Raw genomic sequence first — 18,033 nt, 5'->3', positions numbered from 1 at the left:
AGTTAAATATCGAGTTAAAAGCAAGACACAGTTTGAAATTCTTTGTTTTGTAAACAAAGCTCAAGCCTTGTTATTATTTACATGTGTTTTATTGATAGAAGTTTCAATCAAATGCTTTCTTCTGTTGATGATATTATTCATGAACACATTGAATCAGTTTACCTTCTTTGCCTATAGAGTCATTTTGTCAAAGAAATGGTAATTCCATACTTTACATTATTGTAAACAAATATAAGACTCATGCTTTGTTTACCTAACAACATCGTCGGAACCCACGGGTTTTCTATCCGTTACACTGCTTTCAACCGGGTTCCGACGATGACCTAACAATGAAATCTTACCTCTTTAAAATGCGCAATTAAACTATTTTATACATAACAATAGAAAATAAAATTTTGATTTTTAACTAAGTTTAAGTCGAGTCTAAGTCCCTTATAATGGGAATTTATAAGAGTAAATGTTCAGAAAATCACTTGATAAATGTAACAGGGCATTGTAAAGTACACAGTGCAATTTAATATAAAAGTAGGCAATTCAATTCATGATAAGTCTTATAAGAAGATATTTGTTACTTATATACCCTTATCTCAATCTTTCTTTAACAACTATTCGCAAGTCAGCAGGACTTTCGGTTCCAAAAACGTCACGATGCACACCCACAAAGTTCGGTTTCACGCCTTCCGGAAGTGATATTTCAAACCGTTGAAGAAGATGGACGCACATCATTAAGATTTCCGGCTTTGCAATAGACTCTCCAAGGCATACCCTCCTCCCAGCAGAAAATGGTAGCCAGCTGTCCAGTTTCGTGGGATCCATTTTACCATTTTCGTCCAGGAAACGTAGCGGATCAAATTTCTCTGGATCTTTCCAATATTTTGTGTCCCGATGGAGTGCAAAATGGTTGATAAGGACAACCGTGTCTTTTGGAATGTCATGTCCACCTATTTAAAATGCAAAAAATGCTTAGATTTTCCTATCTGTAATTCGTCAGGAAACATTTTAAATGTGTTTTGAGTAACTTTCAGCTGTTTTGATATTTTTTACTATTTTTTTTTTTAAATTTTCATTTAAGTTGCTGATCTGTACCTCACTGGTCTGAACAAATTTAGACGGAAGTCTAGAGAGCTGAAATGTCAACGACTTACCAACTTGTGTATCGCAGATGGTCAGATGTGGCACACCCAGACCTGCTATTACCCCCGCCCTCATTGTCTCGTACAAACAGGCCTCGGTGTAGGACAAAGACTGTCTATCAGCGATGGATGGACAACGCCTACCTGAAAGTCAGGGGTCTCAAACAGGTACTAAAATATTTTCCTCTGGGTTCTTTCGATGGTCACTCATTATTTTTTAACATCACAATGTATGCATGTCAATTGGTCACACGTGTGATTTACATACTATTAGAATTCATAATAATATTAAAGTTATCATTTTTGTCAATTTCTTAATTTTGAATTTACTTGGTAAAGTGATATCTCAAATGTGTAACACAATAAAACATCGTGAAATGTGAATTAATACCAATTGTTTTGTCGATCTCCGCCTGACATTTTGCCTGTATTTCCGGAAGCCCGGAGATGAAGCACAAAAACCATTCCAGGGTCAGTCGTGTCGTATCTACACCAGCTGTAAACAAAAGAAAATTAATGATGTATGCAGCTAAACATGTTAAACTTGAAGAAAGTTTTGATATATCAAAAGGTGTGTTACGTTTCACTTTTTCATATCTATGTACAGTAGACGTAAAAATGAAGGGATGAATTGTCAATTTCTGAAAGATGATCAAATTAAGCCACTTGGAGAAAAAGAGATTGGTTAAGGACGAAACTAAAAAAAAAAATCAGCAATCTTGGCAATAAGATTTAATAACACATACTATAAACTTTGTGTGTTTGTTAAACATGCGAACCACCAAGCATTATTAATAGGGTTTCACCTTTTTGAGTACTAAAGTATATATAAGAAAAGAAGACCGACGAATACTTTAGTGGATAGAGTAAGTTCTCACCAAAAAAGATGTCCGACAGAGTTTGAACAAGATAAGTATCGTTTAATTTCTCCAGGGATTCGTCGTCTCCAGATTTTTCCGCCTCGGATCTCGCTAGAAGGAGATGATCACAAAGATCCCGGATGTTATCTATGAGCAAAAAAACCCACCCATAATGTCTGCTTGATAGAGATAACTCGGTAGCTTTCTATTTTAAGGGAAACGTAAAATCATGATAACAGTTCTGAGTATATTTTTATGCAATCAAACTAAACTTGAAAACTTTAACTCTAGCAATTGGACCATTGGAAGTTTGGCCTCACAAAATTTCACAAGAACCGTTTCCGTTTTAGATTTTAAGGAACTGATTAAACCATTCTCTAAATACAGCTCTTTTGCCTTCTGCGCAGCTTCTCTTTCTGTTACCTAAAATAGGAATTACCAGTATTTAGCATTTCGACACCTTTGGAAACGAGGCGGGTGACTTACTGGGGTCAAACGTTTCCTGGTGTTTCTGTAAGAGTCTGTTTAGGAAAGAAAACACCCGACCCGCCGCTTCCTTGATGATGATGTACCGCTTGGACGGGTAAACGTCCTTCAGGAACGGGAGCAGATCTTCTCGGAGGCCGTTGCCTATAGCCTCGTTCACGTTGTCTTTTTCTCGGAGCAGGAACTCTACATCCGGGTCACCAATCTCCTTACTTTGGACGAATTAAGAGAGGTATTTTATGATTTATTATAAACTACTGTGGTTTCATTAATATTCAAGGGTATCAATTTTCGTGGATAAAGTGAAAATCATGGTTTCAAGGATACTTAAATACGTGGCCAATGATCCTTTCAGTACAAATTATTAGTAGAAATTGCATTTCAATGAACACTTAATTTCATGGATTAACTTAACAACGAAATCCACGAAAATTGGTTTTAAACGAATATTGATGAAACCACAGTATTTTTTTTAACGTTACAGTTAGCTAATTGTGAACAACTGAATAAACTACACATAAGACGTAAAAAAATCAACTAACACATCATAATAATCATTTTTATTCTCATATTCAATTTGCAATTGTATACTCTATACATGTACCCACTTTTCTCCAAAACAGAGCGTGAAAAGCTGGTAGAAGACGATATTGTCGAGGTGGGATTTCAGTTCAATGGGGCCCTTCACTGCCTCTGCTGCCATCATATTCATCACTTTTGTCATATTATCCTGTGTTAGTTTCTCAAGCAGGTCTCCTTGTAGATAGTTTCTTTAATTTATAACCTAATGGTTTCACATTTGGCATGCCTCAAATATCATAATTACATTTATAGTATACCGATGGTCAAACAGTAAGATGACAAAATGTTCGTGTCGCGTCTCTGACGAACTTTTTGTCTCCAAACTTTTTGACCATTCCGAAACATTATATACATGTAGCATAACGGTGGTCAAACAGTGAGAAGACAAAAAAAAAAGAAGTTCGTGACGAGCCTCTCTGTGTAGACCTACCTTAAAGCTTTCATGGCTACACGTCGATGATACTGCCACATAGGAGAGTAGGAGGCCAGGGCTATGTTCTTGTATCCCTCGCTGATCAAAGAGACTAGATTTAAAAAAAAAAAAACCATATCGGTATACGGAACGAATGGGAGCACTTTTAAAGTATACACATGTGTATCTGAGTCTGAATGTAATCATGTCATGATAGTTCATGTGGGTGGGAAGGTAGCCACGTTTGAAAAAAATAACAACACGTGTCATTACGTCTCTTTTTTTTTTTGGCAAAAAAATTCTCAGACGGTTTAAAAATTATTTTGCAATGCTCGCCATTTTTATGTCCGCATGAACCAACAAATTTTGTATTTTTTTTATCTCATAATTTGTTTGTTGGGTTTTCTTTAAAGATTATTCTGTTAAAATTTTCAGTCGAATTTTTTGTTGCCTAGAGGAGAATGAAAAAAAATTTAAACGTACATGTTACTGAGGCCGGGCGTCCAGCAAAATCTGCCTTTCTCTTCACCAAGGCTTCCATTACAACCTCATAGTTGTTTAGAAAGACTGTTGTGATAGGTCCTGTGTATAAATGACAGAGATACATGTACAAACGTAAACAGAAGGAACTTGTCCCATAGGCGTCGGAACCGGGGGGGGGGGCTTTTGAGGGGAAGGGGGCGCTTAGCCCCCCCCCCCTACTTTCTTTGCAAAGTTAAATATAATCGTAAACATAACCCTTCATATAACCCCCTTTTTCTTGCTTGTCAAGATTTCTGAAAATTCAAGCCCCATCTCCCCCACTTTCAATTTGCTTCCGACGCCATTGTGTCCATTAGAAACACACGTATAATGATTTCACATCAAACATGGAAGAGTAGGTTTGATTTCAAAATCAATTCCCCAAAAAGGTGCCCCAAACTAGTAGAATCTTACCGAAAGGGGCCCCAATCTAGTAGAATCTTACCGAAAGGCGCCCCAGACTGGTAGAATCTTACCGAAAAGTGCCCCAAACTTGTAGAATCTTACCGAAAGGTGCCCCAGACTGGTAGAATCTTACCGAAAAGTGCCCCAAACTAGTAGAATCTTACCGAAGGAGAACCGAATGACTGGCCCATACTTCTCCGACAGCTTAAGAATTAATCTGTGCACTAAAGGTTTGGTATATACTGCAATTACAAGAATTGAGACATGAATTAATGAATGTTACATATTATTGTGCTGAATTTACCTCATGAGTTATTAACGGTGGATCCATATTTACTAGGTTTGATTAATAAAACTAGAAATGACTAGAACAAACTCAGACCCTCTTTGGGCCACTTGAATAAATGCCATGTTGATGATGATGATGTGACCTTGACAGTGGTCAAAAGACCTCTCATGTCAGGGTCATGGGCCGCCATTTGGTCTTGAGCAACAACTGTTGCTTTTGTTTTAAAAGTTATAGACCATGCACAAAGTGACACATGCAAGTGCTTACTGAAAGACGGACATGATATGCTCATTTCATAATATATCCAAAGTTTGTTTGCGTAGGGTTAAAAAACGACAAATGTATAGATATATAAATATATACATAAGTAACACATGCATATGAATACAAACAGGCAGACATGGTGATTTCAAAATATATCCAATCCCAAGTTTGTTTGCACATGGTTAATAAACGACAAATGCATGGGTATCCAAGTACATGTATTCATATGAACAGAATTGGGTGAACCAGTTTGGCAAAACATCGATATTGAAATAAGAGTCTGTTGTGACACTGTCGAGTCAGTACTACATGTATCAAAACAGAACATGGACTCCTGTTACAAAAAAGAACTTACAACAAATCCATATACACATATCTTTTAAATAATTAAGTCTCGTGAAAAGATCATTAATGTTTGAAATACCAAGAGCCGCAAGCCTTATTTTTCTGGTAATAAGCTGAAACTTATTGAAGTTGGTGAATTATCAGCATGAAAATAATTGGTTAAAAGTCGGAAGTACTTTCGAAAAACCTAGATTATTTGAAATCAAAATGGCCAAATATTTATACAGTTTTTATTGTATTCTCAGAAAATCTTTCAAGTGCAAATGTTCAAAAAGTCATCGTTTGATTTGTGTTAAATGAAGTTTTATGTATTGGTGTATGGACATATAAGGAACTCCGTTATATGTCTATGTATGTTGTCATGTCAGAAAAACCACTGTGATATACTGGCTTAATACTAGTATGTACATGTTTCACGTATCAAAATCCTACCTTCAAAATTTCCAATGAGGGGGGTGGACCAGGGTCCCGGGGGTAGCCTGTACATGAACCTCCTCCTGATGACGTAGACAAGTAACCCCACGGTAAGGGCCACCAGCACAGTCTGCACGTTCAAAAGGTTGAGCAGCAGCATCACTGGAGCTCGGCACAGAATCAGATCTTCTAAAAATAATGCCTTGAACAAAGGAAGGATTCGTTATACCAGTGCGTGGATCTTGGTGACTGGGGGTCAGATTATAAAATTTACATTGTAATGTTACCAAAAATTAACCTTGGACCCCCCCCCCCCCCCGGCAAACAAATTTATCACTCAGACCCCACCACGCAAAATTCTGGAGCCTCGCCTGGTTGACACTACACATGTATTCTGTCCTCTTCTCAGAAGAGAATAATAGGCTGACATATATACAGTGGTATAGACTACAAAAGCTTAAAGGGGGGTGAGAATGATATTGCAGATTGGTTTAATGCTACTAAGTTACCTGCGCGTAGTCTACCAGTGCCTCTTAATCCCTCCTTAGTCCATGGGTGTTTTTTTCATTTCTTACGAAATTCCTTTCCGGATTTCGATCGTCATTTTTTAAAACCTTTAAAGGTCAAGGACATTGAATGATAAGCCGTTTGTAGTTTGTCAAACAGATTTAGATCTAACAAAGCGGATCCAGCAATTTGAAAAGTAAAGAAAGGGGTCAAGGGGTCAGATAATCTAGAACTCGAACCAAATTACCAGGTATATCAAATCAAAATCGGTGGGCCAACTATTCACTCATTTATTTCTGTTGTCGTTTTCGGGAATTCTGTTTGCTGTCAAAGTGACCAATAGTTTTCATTTAGTACATAGTTAAATAATTGAAATTTATTTTAAGTTTTTATTTGAAAATCCTCAATCTATTACGTGCGCGTGCAAATTGAATTACGTGCGCAAAAATAAAAATTTTACAGGTGTTTTTAACGTAAGAGCAGTGCGTTTTGCAGAAACGGCCGATTGGGTTACATGATTTAATCATTAATCATGAAGAGATTAATAGTTATATCAATGATGTTTTTTTAGATTCATACAATTTAAAAATTAAGATGTTAATACTTTAAATTTTTTTTGAAATTCCCATTCGATCATACGTTATGAAACTTAAAAAAATGTCTGTGACTAAAAAAAAAATGTGTTGATCTTTTGAAGTTTTACATCAATTTTCCCATTTATATATTCATATTGAATATATCATTTAAACAATAAAATTCTTTCTTTGGTGATTTATGCGGGATATGAAGGTAGCGACATTGCAAAAAATTACATAACCCACGTTAGCAGGATAAGTAATTTTTTCTACAACGATCGTTATGAATTTTAAAAAATTTAACAAATTCATTGAATTGATGATAAGAAGTTATCAAAAGTAACTAGTAAATTATTGTTAATGAACATCAGTACGTTAGATGAAAGAAACAGCTAAATCTTCTTCTATAGGAATTTGAGTCTGATATCATCATAATCATTTCGTGCAGTCCTTGATTTTTCTTAGGATGCTGGCGGTTTTGTGACATTGTATAATAGTTTTTATATATTTGATAAGAGAAAAGAAAAGAAATCCTTTATGCAGAAATGTAAAAAATATTTGGAGAACAATTGAAAAAGAGCATTTTCAACTTTCTATAGGGCCCTAAAGTAAAAATTGGTAACTTTCGAGAGGACCCCCTAGCATATCGGGTTGGTAAATAAATTATATTTTGATTTTAAAATGCTAGTAATTGATACAGAAGTAAAACTGCGTGCAAGAAGCTTTCTCAAGATATCTAGGGTAGAAATAATTAGACTCGGAATCCTAAAGATGGAATGCTGCACCAAAATTTTATTTTATTTATCATTTTAAAACGCGATTCTGTTGTTCAAAAAAAAAATATGCCCTGTATTATTTTAAACTGTATTTAAAAATATATTTTTCATGAGAAAAGCGAAGATCTGATTTGGTTGAAAGTAACACACTGTAGAGTTAAAAATTTGGTATGAAAAAAGACATGGTATTTATATCTAATAAATCATCTTCAGTAATATCAATTAGATGAATAGATAAAGTTGATATTATTTGGCTGTTCAAGAAGTTCATATAACAAATCAAGAAGTATAGTGGTGGTTAAATAGATTTTTAAACCAGTAAGTCAATAAGTTCTTAGACAATCGTTTTATATTGTGACTATTGGTTTAAACATACAGGTTTATACATACATGCGCTTGTTTCTGTTATAAAAAAAAGTTCACCCTATATTGATAACGAAAGGTAACTAACTCCAAATTCAGTGTAGTACCCGTGAATATTGCAAACATTTTCGCTTTCAGACAAAACGCATTGGGAAACTGTTTATACAACCATCTACCAGTACAATCTATAGATATTTAGTTGATCATTGTACCTTGCAGTCATATCTAACAAAAAGAATTCCTTTACAATGTAAGAAACTTATATGTAAATTAAGATTATCATCCAATTGTCTTACCATCGAAACTGGCAGATGTAACAATGTTCCATTACAAAGACGTTTATGTCCTCTATGTACTTTAGATATAGAAGATGAATATCATTTTATATTGAAATGTCCCTTTTACTGTAACTTAAGAGAAAAATTCCTTAAGAAGTTTTATTATATTAAACCCTCTGTCTTTAAATTAATTCTATTATTGTCAACACAAAATGTAAAGGATTTGTGCAATTTAGGTAAATATATTAAGAATGCTTTTGTAATCAGAAAACGTCATGTATAAACTTGCCTTTTTCAAGTGACCAGTATATGTATTATAACATGTGTATATTAATTGTATATGTCTATGAGCTGTACAGCTGTTGACTAATAAACAATACAATACATTCTCTTCTCTGTTAATTTACCTACAAAATCGTATATGTGGCAATCTTGCATTTATTTACTTCTATATCATGCATAAACATCGTTCAAACATCGCTCTCTGGCTGGAAAAGTCGTTTTACACCACGAATCTTGATGTACAGGTCTCGGAAAGAATGCAGAAAATGAAATCAAACTGTTTAACTGTTTAAACAGTTGCTCTGCGTTAAAACATTTGCAAAAATAAAGCAAGGTGATCAACCTAAAATGCACCTCATTTAAAACAGAAAGAAAAGCTTTATGTCATTCATCTTAACCAGCGATATTTAATTATAGCTTTAGAGAGAGAGAGAGAGAGAGAGAGAGAGAGAGAGAGAGAGAGAGAGAGAGAGAGAGAGAGAGAGAGAGAGAGAGAGAGAGAGAGAGAGGCCAATTTCCCATTCTCATGTGCTTTCTGCAGTGTTTACCCCCCCCCCCCCCATCACCACCACCAATTTTTACACACAAATCACAGTAATACATAATTATGATTGTTTCGAGTCATTTATCAACTGCCTATAGTTAAGGCATTTAGATATGACAACATAGAAAGTTGAACTATTATGCTCATCAAAATTTATACATGTATGTTTTCTGTCAATGTTTTTTTTAATCACATATATACATACATATATATACAAGCACATGCATGTTACACTTTTCAAAATTAAGAATAAAATAATACTATAATGTATGAATTTCTAATTTGGATTCGCACATGTATCTCTGTGTGTTTATTTAATGGTATTTGTAGGGCTTTGTAAACATGCTTCAACAGTTATTTAAACTTCCGCCTATATATATATAGTGTGTATTGAGAATTTGATCACGAGTCACGTGACCATGGGGTCCACTAACCCGAAACGGGAAGTAATTTAAACCGTAAGAGAAGAATGTCTATGTAGGGTATGTATGTATTGTGGTATTCAAGATCTTTTTCCTTCTTTTTTCCTGTTTATCATACCCTTATAATTTATATCATACTTGAGTAGACATTAATTATGAACTTGAACCGTTTAAAAATGAACCTGTTACTTTGTTACACAAACGCGCTGCGGTTTACGAGACACTTATACACTTGTTTATACAGGAAGATTTGTTCATAGGGGCATGTTTTATCTATTATAATATAATAAAATCTAATCATTTATTTTTTCAAGCCAATTCAGAATGTCATTTTTTTCACTGAATAATTAAAAATTGTTGTAGCTTTTAATGTACGAATGTACTTTACAAGGAAGTAGACTTTTTTTCTATAGTTTCACTTACATTTATCTGTTGAAGCGATTCTGAACAATTCGGACGGGGTGGGCTTATATTGTCAACAGCTAAGGAAAAAGTCGCATTTAATTACTCAATTAGGAAATCGCCGTGAACGTATTCACATATTATTTGGCAAAAGGAGGGGAAACCAATCTCCTCTCTCTCTCTCTCTCTCTCTCTCTCTCTCTCTCTCTCTCTCTCTCTCTCTCTCTCTCTCTCTCTCTCTCTCTCTCTCTCCATTTAATATTGATTGTAGATGTTGTGAAAGAGGTACAAAGAGAGTCCCTTAAACTAAATGTTCTGATAATTGTAACTGTTATTCATAAAAATGAATCTTATATTCAAATTCTAATTTATTTCATCTCGAGATGAAAAAAAAGTGTACAATTTTAACAAAGGGGTTTAAAACGAGTATATTTCACGCAATGCTCAAAAGACATTCTGTGTAATATTATTGACAACAAATTAGGTGTACTTTACATAAAATGATTTCTTATGTTCGGGGATTGACCGACGTTATGATTTGATCTTGTCGTCTGCTAAATCCCCTCTTCCGTTTGTTGCTGAATCAGTCGGTATCCGATAGAACCTTACGACATCAGTGGTGACCTCATAAGGTTTCCTGTCTATGTAACTTAGACTACAAAGTCCCCCCGTAAACTGTCAAGGAACAGGGGAAATTTTATAAGTACGCAATTCCGGACAGAGACAACGAAATCTTCAAGTATATACGGTATATATAGACAGTGTTTTTAAAGTGTACAATGTCATGTAAATGCTTATTTGTCAAAAGTGTATACTTCATGTGTCAGGGTATTGCATGCATCAAACCTGCAAATTACAGACATATAACTAAGCAATGTGAGGTCGAAACATAATGCAAAATGTATAATTATGTATATATAACTGTAGTAAAGATGATACATGCATACACTATGTAGTAGTTTCCTGACATGGGCTTTATCAGGGATTGTAGCCCCGCGAACATAATGCATGTTTGCAGATTAAAGAGGATTAACATGCCCATATCAGTGTAGAGAGTGATAACAAATTGTGTTTTTCCTCCAAAACTGATAACAGGGTCTGTTAAGAAGGAAGTTAGCTTTCTAAAAGTGCCTCTGCCGACAGATGATAAAGGAAAGGAAAGGGACACGAACCATTACTGATGAAAAAACAATTAAGCCCTCTAGGCGTGTAGTTTCCTTCAAAGATCCCGCACAAGTGAAAGTAAAAACCTTTAATAATTTTTTTTACCTACAAAAGCAAACAAAAAGGTAATAAGGAAGAGAAAAACTTGTTTGAAAAACCGCCCAATACGCTGAACTATTTAAGATGGAACTCGCAAAGTATCATTTTTGATACTATAAACGCCTTTTCTCATTTCAGAAACGAAACATAAGTTATTGGAGTTGAAAACTACACCAAAACAGAATGTCTTCTCCAGGATTATTTGACGCCTTCCGCTCCAATGGCGCCCCGACTTACTACGACTCCAACAAAACGCCGTTTATGGCGGATATTTTGGAGTCGGGACTTATCTACGCCTTCGTTATCGTCGCTTTCTCCTTCTTTATCATCCTTCCCGGTATCCGTGGAAAAGAGGTAAACTCAGCTGGTCTTTATCCAGTCGCATCTTGTCGGACTCTTTCCACGATCTTGGAGAGGTCTGATAGAGGTCGTTTAGGAAGCGACTGATATATAAATGTTGAATACTTAACAGCATTTAGTAAAAGTTTGACATTAACAGCACTGATGTAAAACGCACTCTGATTAAATAGTTTTTCATGTGTTTGATTAACAGGGGCACTGCCAACAAACGATAGTAATAATTTAGTCATTTTATCTCTTACAGAGAATATTTGTGCTTATTCGGGTGACGGTCACGTTGTTCATCGGTGGAGTAATCATGTGTAAGATACGACTCTGGACAACGATAACGTCTGTAGATTTCTGTTTAGGACAAAAACAAAGCATTTATAAAACAGACAAACAATCAGTACAGGTCTTGGATACGCAAAATTTTGGTTCATATCCAGACCTCTCGTACATGTAGCTCTTTGAGTTTAGATTCAATTAAATTGGTTCGTTCCATGATTACTGTACAGTATTTTTATGAAGATATATTATTTTTAAATGATTTTGCATTTCAATACAGATTTAACAGTAAACTGTAGATATAAGGATAATGCAAAAATAAGGTATCGTTATAGGGAGAAACTGTGATTAGCAATGTATTTAAACAACAGTTTGTACATAACGTTTTAACATATTTCCGTTACACAAGTTCTCTTTATATAACAAGAATAAATCAATAACACGAGTACTTGGTAACAGGTGAATACATTTGTCTATAAATATAATGTTCCAGTGACGAACTTTGGGTACGAGTGGGAGGTAGCCGAGGCGAAGAATGTGAGAACCAAATACAAGGCGGGGTCTGCAGGGGAGATAACTGCTGACATTGCGGTGTACATGGGGCTCCGTGGAATCAACGTCACCCTGAAAGGTACTATATAAATAGTGCCTGTTTGGGAGGGTAACAGTTGAAATTGACACCCCGAGAAAACCATTGTCAACCGACGCGAAGCGGAGGTTGACAATGGTTTTCGAGGGGTGTTAATTTCAACTGTTATCCTACCAAACAGGCACTATTTATTTTGTTATACTGAATGTCTTAATTTTTAAGAAAATTTTACTGCTTTTATATAGGAATAACGTGAATTCTACAGCGAACCGTACGCGCATAATTTTCGCGCATGTAACATTTTTTAATGTTACCCGTTGCCAAGTGCGTTGCTAACGCTGAGGGTAATAGTAAATATTATTAACTGCGTCTTAACCAATCAGATTTCAGTATTTAACATGAAAGTATAACAAATGTAATTAACTCACAAGTATCATTGGTAGATACTCTGCTACGGAATCATCGAACATATTATATGTAAGTGGTCCGACTACAAGGATTCAAATGTATATATACACACCAGTATTTGGGAATGCATGCATTTGTGAATGTATCTTCACCAGATGTGCCACTTTTAAAAATGCATTTAGATATAAGAGCATGCAGTTGGTCACTACAATCACATAGGCGTCAACCGCATACCATACGCCAATGCAACTTAAAATATGACATCACATGTTCAATATTTCTTTTTTCTCATGACCATTGTCAGACTGTATTAAGTTTCAATACTTTGTGAGCAAATGGCGGTTAGCTATAGTGACTTGATGTCACGTGATTCAGTGTTTGTCATTCGAACATGAATCTTATTTTCGTGAGTTTTGTCATAAAATGAAATAAAAAAACGTTGGCAAATGCAGTATATAGACATGTATGTAAATAATGTTACAGCGCTCAAATCCGAAAATTTTGACCCCAATTTTAAATAACTTCATTTTGCCTCCATATATATAGATAGCTTCCTTCTCATAATAAATTTTACTTAGATCTAAGAAAATATTTTGCTCAATATAAACAACAATTTCGAATACTTTTAAAATCAGCAAGTGACGGAGGAAAACCTTACTTTAACGAGACCATCAACTACAACGAACACTTTGACTGGCGATGGGAACAGGGACGGTTAGGGTTTGGAATATTTGGTAAGTATCAATAAATTATATTTGAACTGAAATTTACAAGTCGTATTGTGTTAAAAAGTTCAATAACAAAAACCCATCCAGAGTACTTCCTATACGGTGTCAAATGAACTATTTTCTACCCAGTGAGAAAGTTGGGTAGAAAAAAAGACGCACCAAAATTTTGGATGCATTCTAATTAAATTTTTTGTCTCTAACTTTATTTAGCTGGACGTTTTAACCAGGAGTTCCGGGCCGCCCAGTTTCGCGGCACCCCCTTGCCCATCATCTGGATCGCGGAATATTTCACTTTTGACGGGGAGGGGATCAGATGGGGTCGTCACTACCGACAGGCGGGCTGGTACGCCCATATCATGATGTGGTAAGCCGTTTACCGCATTTTGCAGAAAGTTTCAAGAATGTTTTTCTCGTAGTTCAAGACGCTAGATAATGTTTTGTGTCTGCAATTAGCCAATGAATTGTAAATAGTATGTGGAAAGAAATGGCATATTTAGATAGCTCTCTTTTAACATTTAATTTGCCCATCGTCGCAAATCACGACCAATAAGAATGACCCTTTCCCTTCTGAGAAAACCATGCAAAATCTGCACTGCGGCTTGAGACGGTGATAAATCCCAAGACAGTACATGTAACATTCCAAGTCACAACAACTACCAAAATCTACGTGAAGAGACAATTTAGTTATCAAATATAGTACGAAGAATTTCTGGCAATAACGAATTCTTCTATCTCCACAGGCTAGCCCTACCGCTCTGGGTTTTGACCATAGTTCTTTTCTTCATCCTCCTGAAGTACGGGGCTTACTTCTTGATGATGACCGGCGGGGTGATGGTCATTGCTAACATCCTGTGGGCCACCATTAGGAACGTCAACGAACTCGTCATTCCGTTCAGTGCCGAACATAAACTTGAGTTCCATTTCGGACCGTCATTTTATTTGAATCTCATCACAGGTTAGCGGTTTTTTTAAAATAAATATTTTAAATCTTTAAATTTTGGATCTCGCTTCTTAATCAGCAGTGTATCTAAATATATACATGTAAATAATCTTCTATTTATTAGGCATTTTGTGCATTGTTCTGGGTGGTGATTTTTTTTTTTTATACATTTTTTAATCTGTAATAAATTTAATATCGGGTGTTTGAAAAGCATCTATTCTTTTTCACAAGCAGAGTATCTTTATTTATTAAGTATTTTCTCGTTATCATTGTCACATTGCGCGCTTCTATTTTGTTACAGGACTCCTGTGCATCATTCTGGGGGTTGTGATTTGGGTACTGGATCTTAGGTTCCCGGAGTTGGTCACCAATTTCTTTGGAGTCGATCCTTTACAAGACGATAGTTTTGTTCAAGGTATATCTAGTATTCTTAGTCAAAATAACTAGTATAGAATTAAAATGATATGTGCAGTACTTGTATAGACAATGATGTTTGGTTTTGGATATATGGAGTATATCTATATCATTTTCAACTTATCGTTTTGCGGGTCGCTATAATAAGTAGAAAGTTTCCTGTAAATGTCTTTCTTCGTTTTACTTTGCAGGTGGCAGTATTGAGACGGTAGAGAATAAAAACGGGATCGAGATGCAAGGGGTGGAAAATGGACACACCGCTCCGGCCCGCGGGAGTAGTCGCCCGTCCCGCCAGGCGGCAGCAGCTGAAGATGACGACGATGATGACGATGAAATCTACGAACCTCCGGTAAAGTCACTTTTAATTTGTTTGACAGAAAAATATTACAATAAGCTTTTGGAGGATATTTTTTATTTTCAAACTGCGTCATAAAAAGAGAGAAATTTCAACATACATTTACGTACTTTATTGGTGTATATGTGTATATAATGCCATATGATATCTTTCCAATTAATGTATTCTTTTCGTAATCACGCTAGACAAATGCATATCGATAAAGAACGAAAAATGTTATAGCATATGATATGATGATATCTAAATTAGTTTTTTTTTTCTTAACTCCAGGTATTTGAACCACCCCCAGCACCCAAAAATACCAAGTTTGAGAAACGGAAGTCACGTGGTCTGACGCAACGTCTGCAAAAACCGCGGCGCCGCCCACCTCCACCAGTCCCAGGAAACCAAGCGGACGATGACGACCCAGATGACCTCTACAGCAATACCAGGCAATTCAGCGGCGTTTTTGACAACAATATACCTTCTTCCTCTACGTAATGCATGCTTGCTAGTCTCATATCTTAGATGTGTTCTTTGCTTACATGATTGTAGAACTTCCGGGGAAATATACGCATCTTGTACTCAATCATAATAACTATTAAGATATATCTTTTTGAGTTTAATCTATCAGGGAAAATTGAATTTTATAATAAAATTATTTTTTTAAAGAAAAATTTAATTTACTGTTTGCAGTGAATATCTTAACTTTCACGATTTTTGTTAACAAAAATAGACAGCATTATCTTGGGTGATCTGTTTAATCTTTGGAAATTCTTTTAAAAGAGATAGAAGTCATGTAAAATGTTCATCTCTATTCAATATTTACATATGTCTGATATATAGCCTTGTTCTTGGTTTTCCAGTGATTAAAAGAAACAGTTAATATGATAATCCGGTGGTTGGGAATTTTCTATTTGTACACAAAAAAGAGTTTGACAATTATCAACTTCCAGAATTTCATGAATATAAATGTACATGTATTAATTAAATGTTCAGAAGACATATTCATTCAAATGCTACTTATAGGCATAGATGATTTGAGCAATGGCGGATCCAACATCCTTTTTTTTTCGTAGTTAGTGTTAAATCATGTATAATCTTATAATAGAGGTAATATAATTACCCCATCCCATCCTCCATCCTCACACAAATATAGATATCATTCCTTTTTTACCTCTAGAGCATGACATTTTGTTAACCTTTATTAATTTTTTTTATATTTCCTCTTATCTTTAAAATGCAGACACAACAATATTTTCCTTTTTCGCATGCCTCCCTCCTATTTTTTCATGCTATTACTATGACGACTTATAATAAAATGAGATAAAATACAAAATTATGAAAAAGTATAATCATTGATAACTATTTTATAAAACTGAGAATTGCAAGAGTGAAAATATTCTTTAAAAATTTATTCCGAAAAATCAGAAATAGAGCAGATCGTCAAACCTTTACCAACGTACAAATATGAAAAAGTATACGTTTGTTTTCTGATTGTACTGAAAATATCTAATAAACTTAGAATCATCAATTTTCTACTTCAGAAATCCAGACCAGGTTCATATCAACATGGGATACCGCCATTAACAACTGCTTTCAAGTTGGTCTTCAAACGAAAATCTTCCACATTCTGGACATTTGTAATGTCTCCTTGTCAGGAATCTGGTGGTTTACATTAAGTGGAACATATCCAAACATTTTTCTCTTATTTCTATCAACATCTTGTTTAATAAGTGATATTATAAATTACTGTGTGTGCCTGTGTGTGAATCCTCTTGGAGGGATATTGCCGGTAAATGGTCCGGCATCCCAGAAGTATAAAATAATTGCCAAATGAATAGAAAACAATTATGACACTTTTCAAGAGATGCCACATGTGTTAAAATATCTCTTTATACTGAATGAATAAATCTGATACTGTTGATGTAAAATGGAAACGAGTAGATGGTCCAAAAAAGTTTTTATATTGCACGATTTCTCAATAAACTTACCAATGTATTGATTTATTTTTGATTTGATAATGCATGAACGACAATTCGTCAACGAAAGTTGCTGTTGCATATCATGACTTTCGTGGAAAGAAATCCAACAAGATCTAAATTCTACAAAGACTTGGGTGGCAGTTACATGTATCTATAATTTATAAAAAAAAAATTATTTAAAACCTATATTTTAACATCTCGTTATGTTCTGGATGCTTATTATTGTTTTCTATGTGTTAAACTTTGTAATATTATTTTGTATATTCACGTATAAATAACTCTTAAACGATAAAGTTGCAAGCACTTTGCACTTACATATAAGTTTCATATAACTTCCGATTGCTATTCTTGCAAATATATATGCTATGGCGATACGTTAGTGTTAAAATTGGGGTTAAAAATGTTACCATACCATCTTTGATTTTCTTTCTATCACAATTGTCAAATTAGATGTAATAGACATGACAATATTTTTACTAGATTAATTGATATTACGAAAATCCAAAATGTAATTGGAAAGTGTAAAATTTTCTGTAAAATGTAACCTTCCAGCATGCATTTACATTGATGGAAAGTGGATTGCACTAAATATTGAAACTAAATATTAGGAGTAAAATGATTCATAAACTTCCAACAAATAAACGTTCAGTTCTTGGATGACTCTGTCGTAGAGAGATGCGGCAAAATTTAAAAAAAAAAAGAGTTAAGCGTAAATCCGGCAAAGATCGACGAAAACACCGTTCATATTTATGAAGAAAAAAAATCAAGATTCGATATCTTTAATGAAATGGTCGTCTTCTCAGCTGCTAAAAACTTTCTGCTGAATTGCAACGGGGACGCCCACTTTAATTGAAAGTATTTCTGTATTACAGTTGATGTACAAA

The 18,033-nt window shown here is 34.9% G+C and overlaps 2 protein-coding genes across 5 annotated transcripts; one reads left to right on the top strand and one right to left on the bottom strand.

Annotated features, from left to right (window-relative positions):
* Window positions 1-477: 477 nt before the first annotated feature.
* On the bottom strand, window positions 478-6,255 carry LOC128181431 (steroid 17-alpha-hydroxylase/17,20 lyase-like). 2 transcript variants are annotated; one of them, XM_052849826.1, is made up of 11 exons: window positions 6,222-6,255; window positions 5,731-5,914; window positions 4,565-4,642; window positions 3,957-4,055; window positions 3,492-3,585; window positions 3,088-3,249; window positions 2,480-2,691; window positions 2,012-2,140; window positions 1,525-1,629; window positions 1,146-1,277; window positions 478-941 (listed from the first exon to the last, which is right to left on the bottom strand). In XM_052849826.1, exons 2-11 carry the CDS (start codon window positions 5,870-5,872, stop codon window positions 583-585), a joined length of 1,512 nt encoding a protein of 503 aa, XP_052705786.1. In that variant the 5' UTR covers window positions 5,873-5,914; window positions 6,222-6,255; the 3' UTR covers window positions 478-582. The 2 variants fall into 2 exon arrangements, with proteins under 2 accessions (XP_052705786.1, XP_052705787.1); XM_052849827.1 differs by lacking the exon at window positions 4,565-4,642.
* A 3,146-nt stretch (window positions 6,256-9,401) lies between these two features.
* On the top strand, window positions 9,402-17,165 carry LOC128180337 (dual oxidase maturation factor 1-like). 3 transcript variants are annotated; one of them, XM_052848368.1, is made up of 11 exons: window positions 9,402-9,519; window positions 11,263-11,478; window positions 11,729-11,786; window positions 12,245-12,382; window positions 13,384-13,482; window positions 13,687-13,840; window positions 14,217-14,431; window positions 14,718-14,831; window positions 15,022-15,179; window positions 15,456-15,616; window positions 16,712-17,165. In XM_052848368.1, the coding sequence occupies exons 2-11, from the start codon at window positions 11,308-11,310 to the stop codon at window positions 16,752-16,754; spliced, it is 1,311 nt and encodes a 436-aa protein (XP_052704328.1). In that variant the 5' UTR covers window positions 9,402-9,519; window positions 11,263-11,307; the 3' UTR covers window positions 16,755-17,165. The 3 variants fall into 3 exon arrangements, with proteins under 3 accessions (XP_052704328.1, XP_052704326.1, XP_052704327.1); XM_052848366.1 differs by having other exon boundaries at window positions 15,456-15,661; XM_052848367.1 differs by lacking the exon at window positions 16,712-17,165 and having other exon boundaries at window positions 15,456-15,665.
* The last annotated feature ends 868 nt before the right edge of the window (window positions 17,166-18,033 follow it).

This window comes from Crassostrea angulata, chromosome 4, assembly GCF_025612915.1.
Source record: "Crassostrea angulata isolate pt1a10 chromosome 4, ASM2561291v2, whole genome shotgun sequence".
Taxonomy (NCBI): Eukaryota; Metazoa; Mollusca; class Bivalvia; order Ostreida; family Ostreidae; genus Magallana; species Magallana angulata.
Note: the sequence above shows the minus strand (reverse complement) of the source record. Positions and strands in the feature narration are given on the sequence as shown.

Bases quoted from the DNA above. Each gene is read 5' to 3' on its own strand.
- LOC128181431 (XM_052849826.1), bottom strand. From the start codon at position 5,872: ATGCTGCTGCTCAACCTTTTGAACGTGCAGACTGTGCTGGTGGCCCTT. The intron at 4,056-4,564 runs GTAAGATTCTAC...ATTTATACACAG, and splicing joins AGTCATTCGGTTCTCCTTCG to GACCTATCACAACAGTCTTT. The intron at 2,692-3,087 runs GTGGGTACATGT...ATTCGTCCAAAG, and splicing joins ACGCTCTGTTTTGGAGAAAA to TAAGGAGATTGGTGACCCGG.
- LOC128180337 (XM_052848366.1), top strand. From the start codon at position 11,308: ATGTCTTCTCCAGGATTATTTGACGCCTTCCGCTCCAATGGCGCCCCG. The intron at 11,787-12,244 runs GTAAGATACGAC...ATAATGTTCCAG, and splicing joins CATCGGTGGAGTAATCATGT to TGACGAACTTTGGGTACGAG. The intron at 13,483-13,686 runs GTAAGTATCAAT...AACTTTATTTAG, and splicing joins GTTAGGGTTTGGAATATTTG to CTGGACGTTTTAACCAGGAG.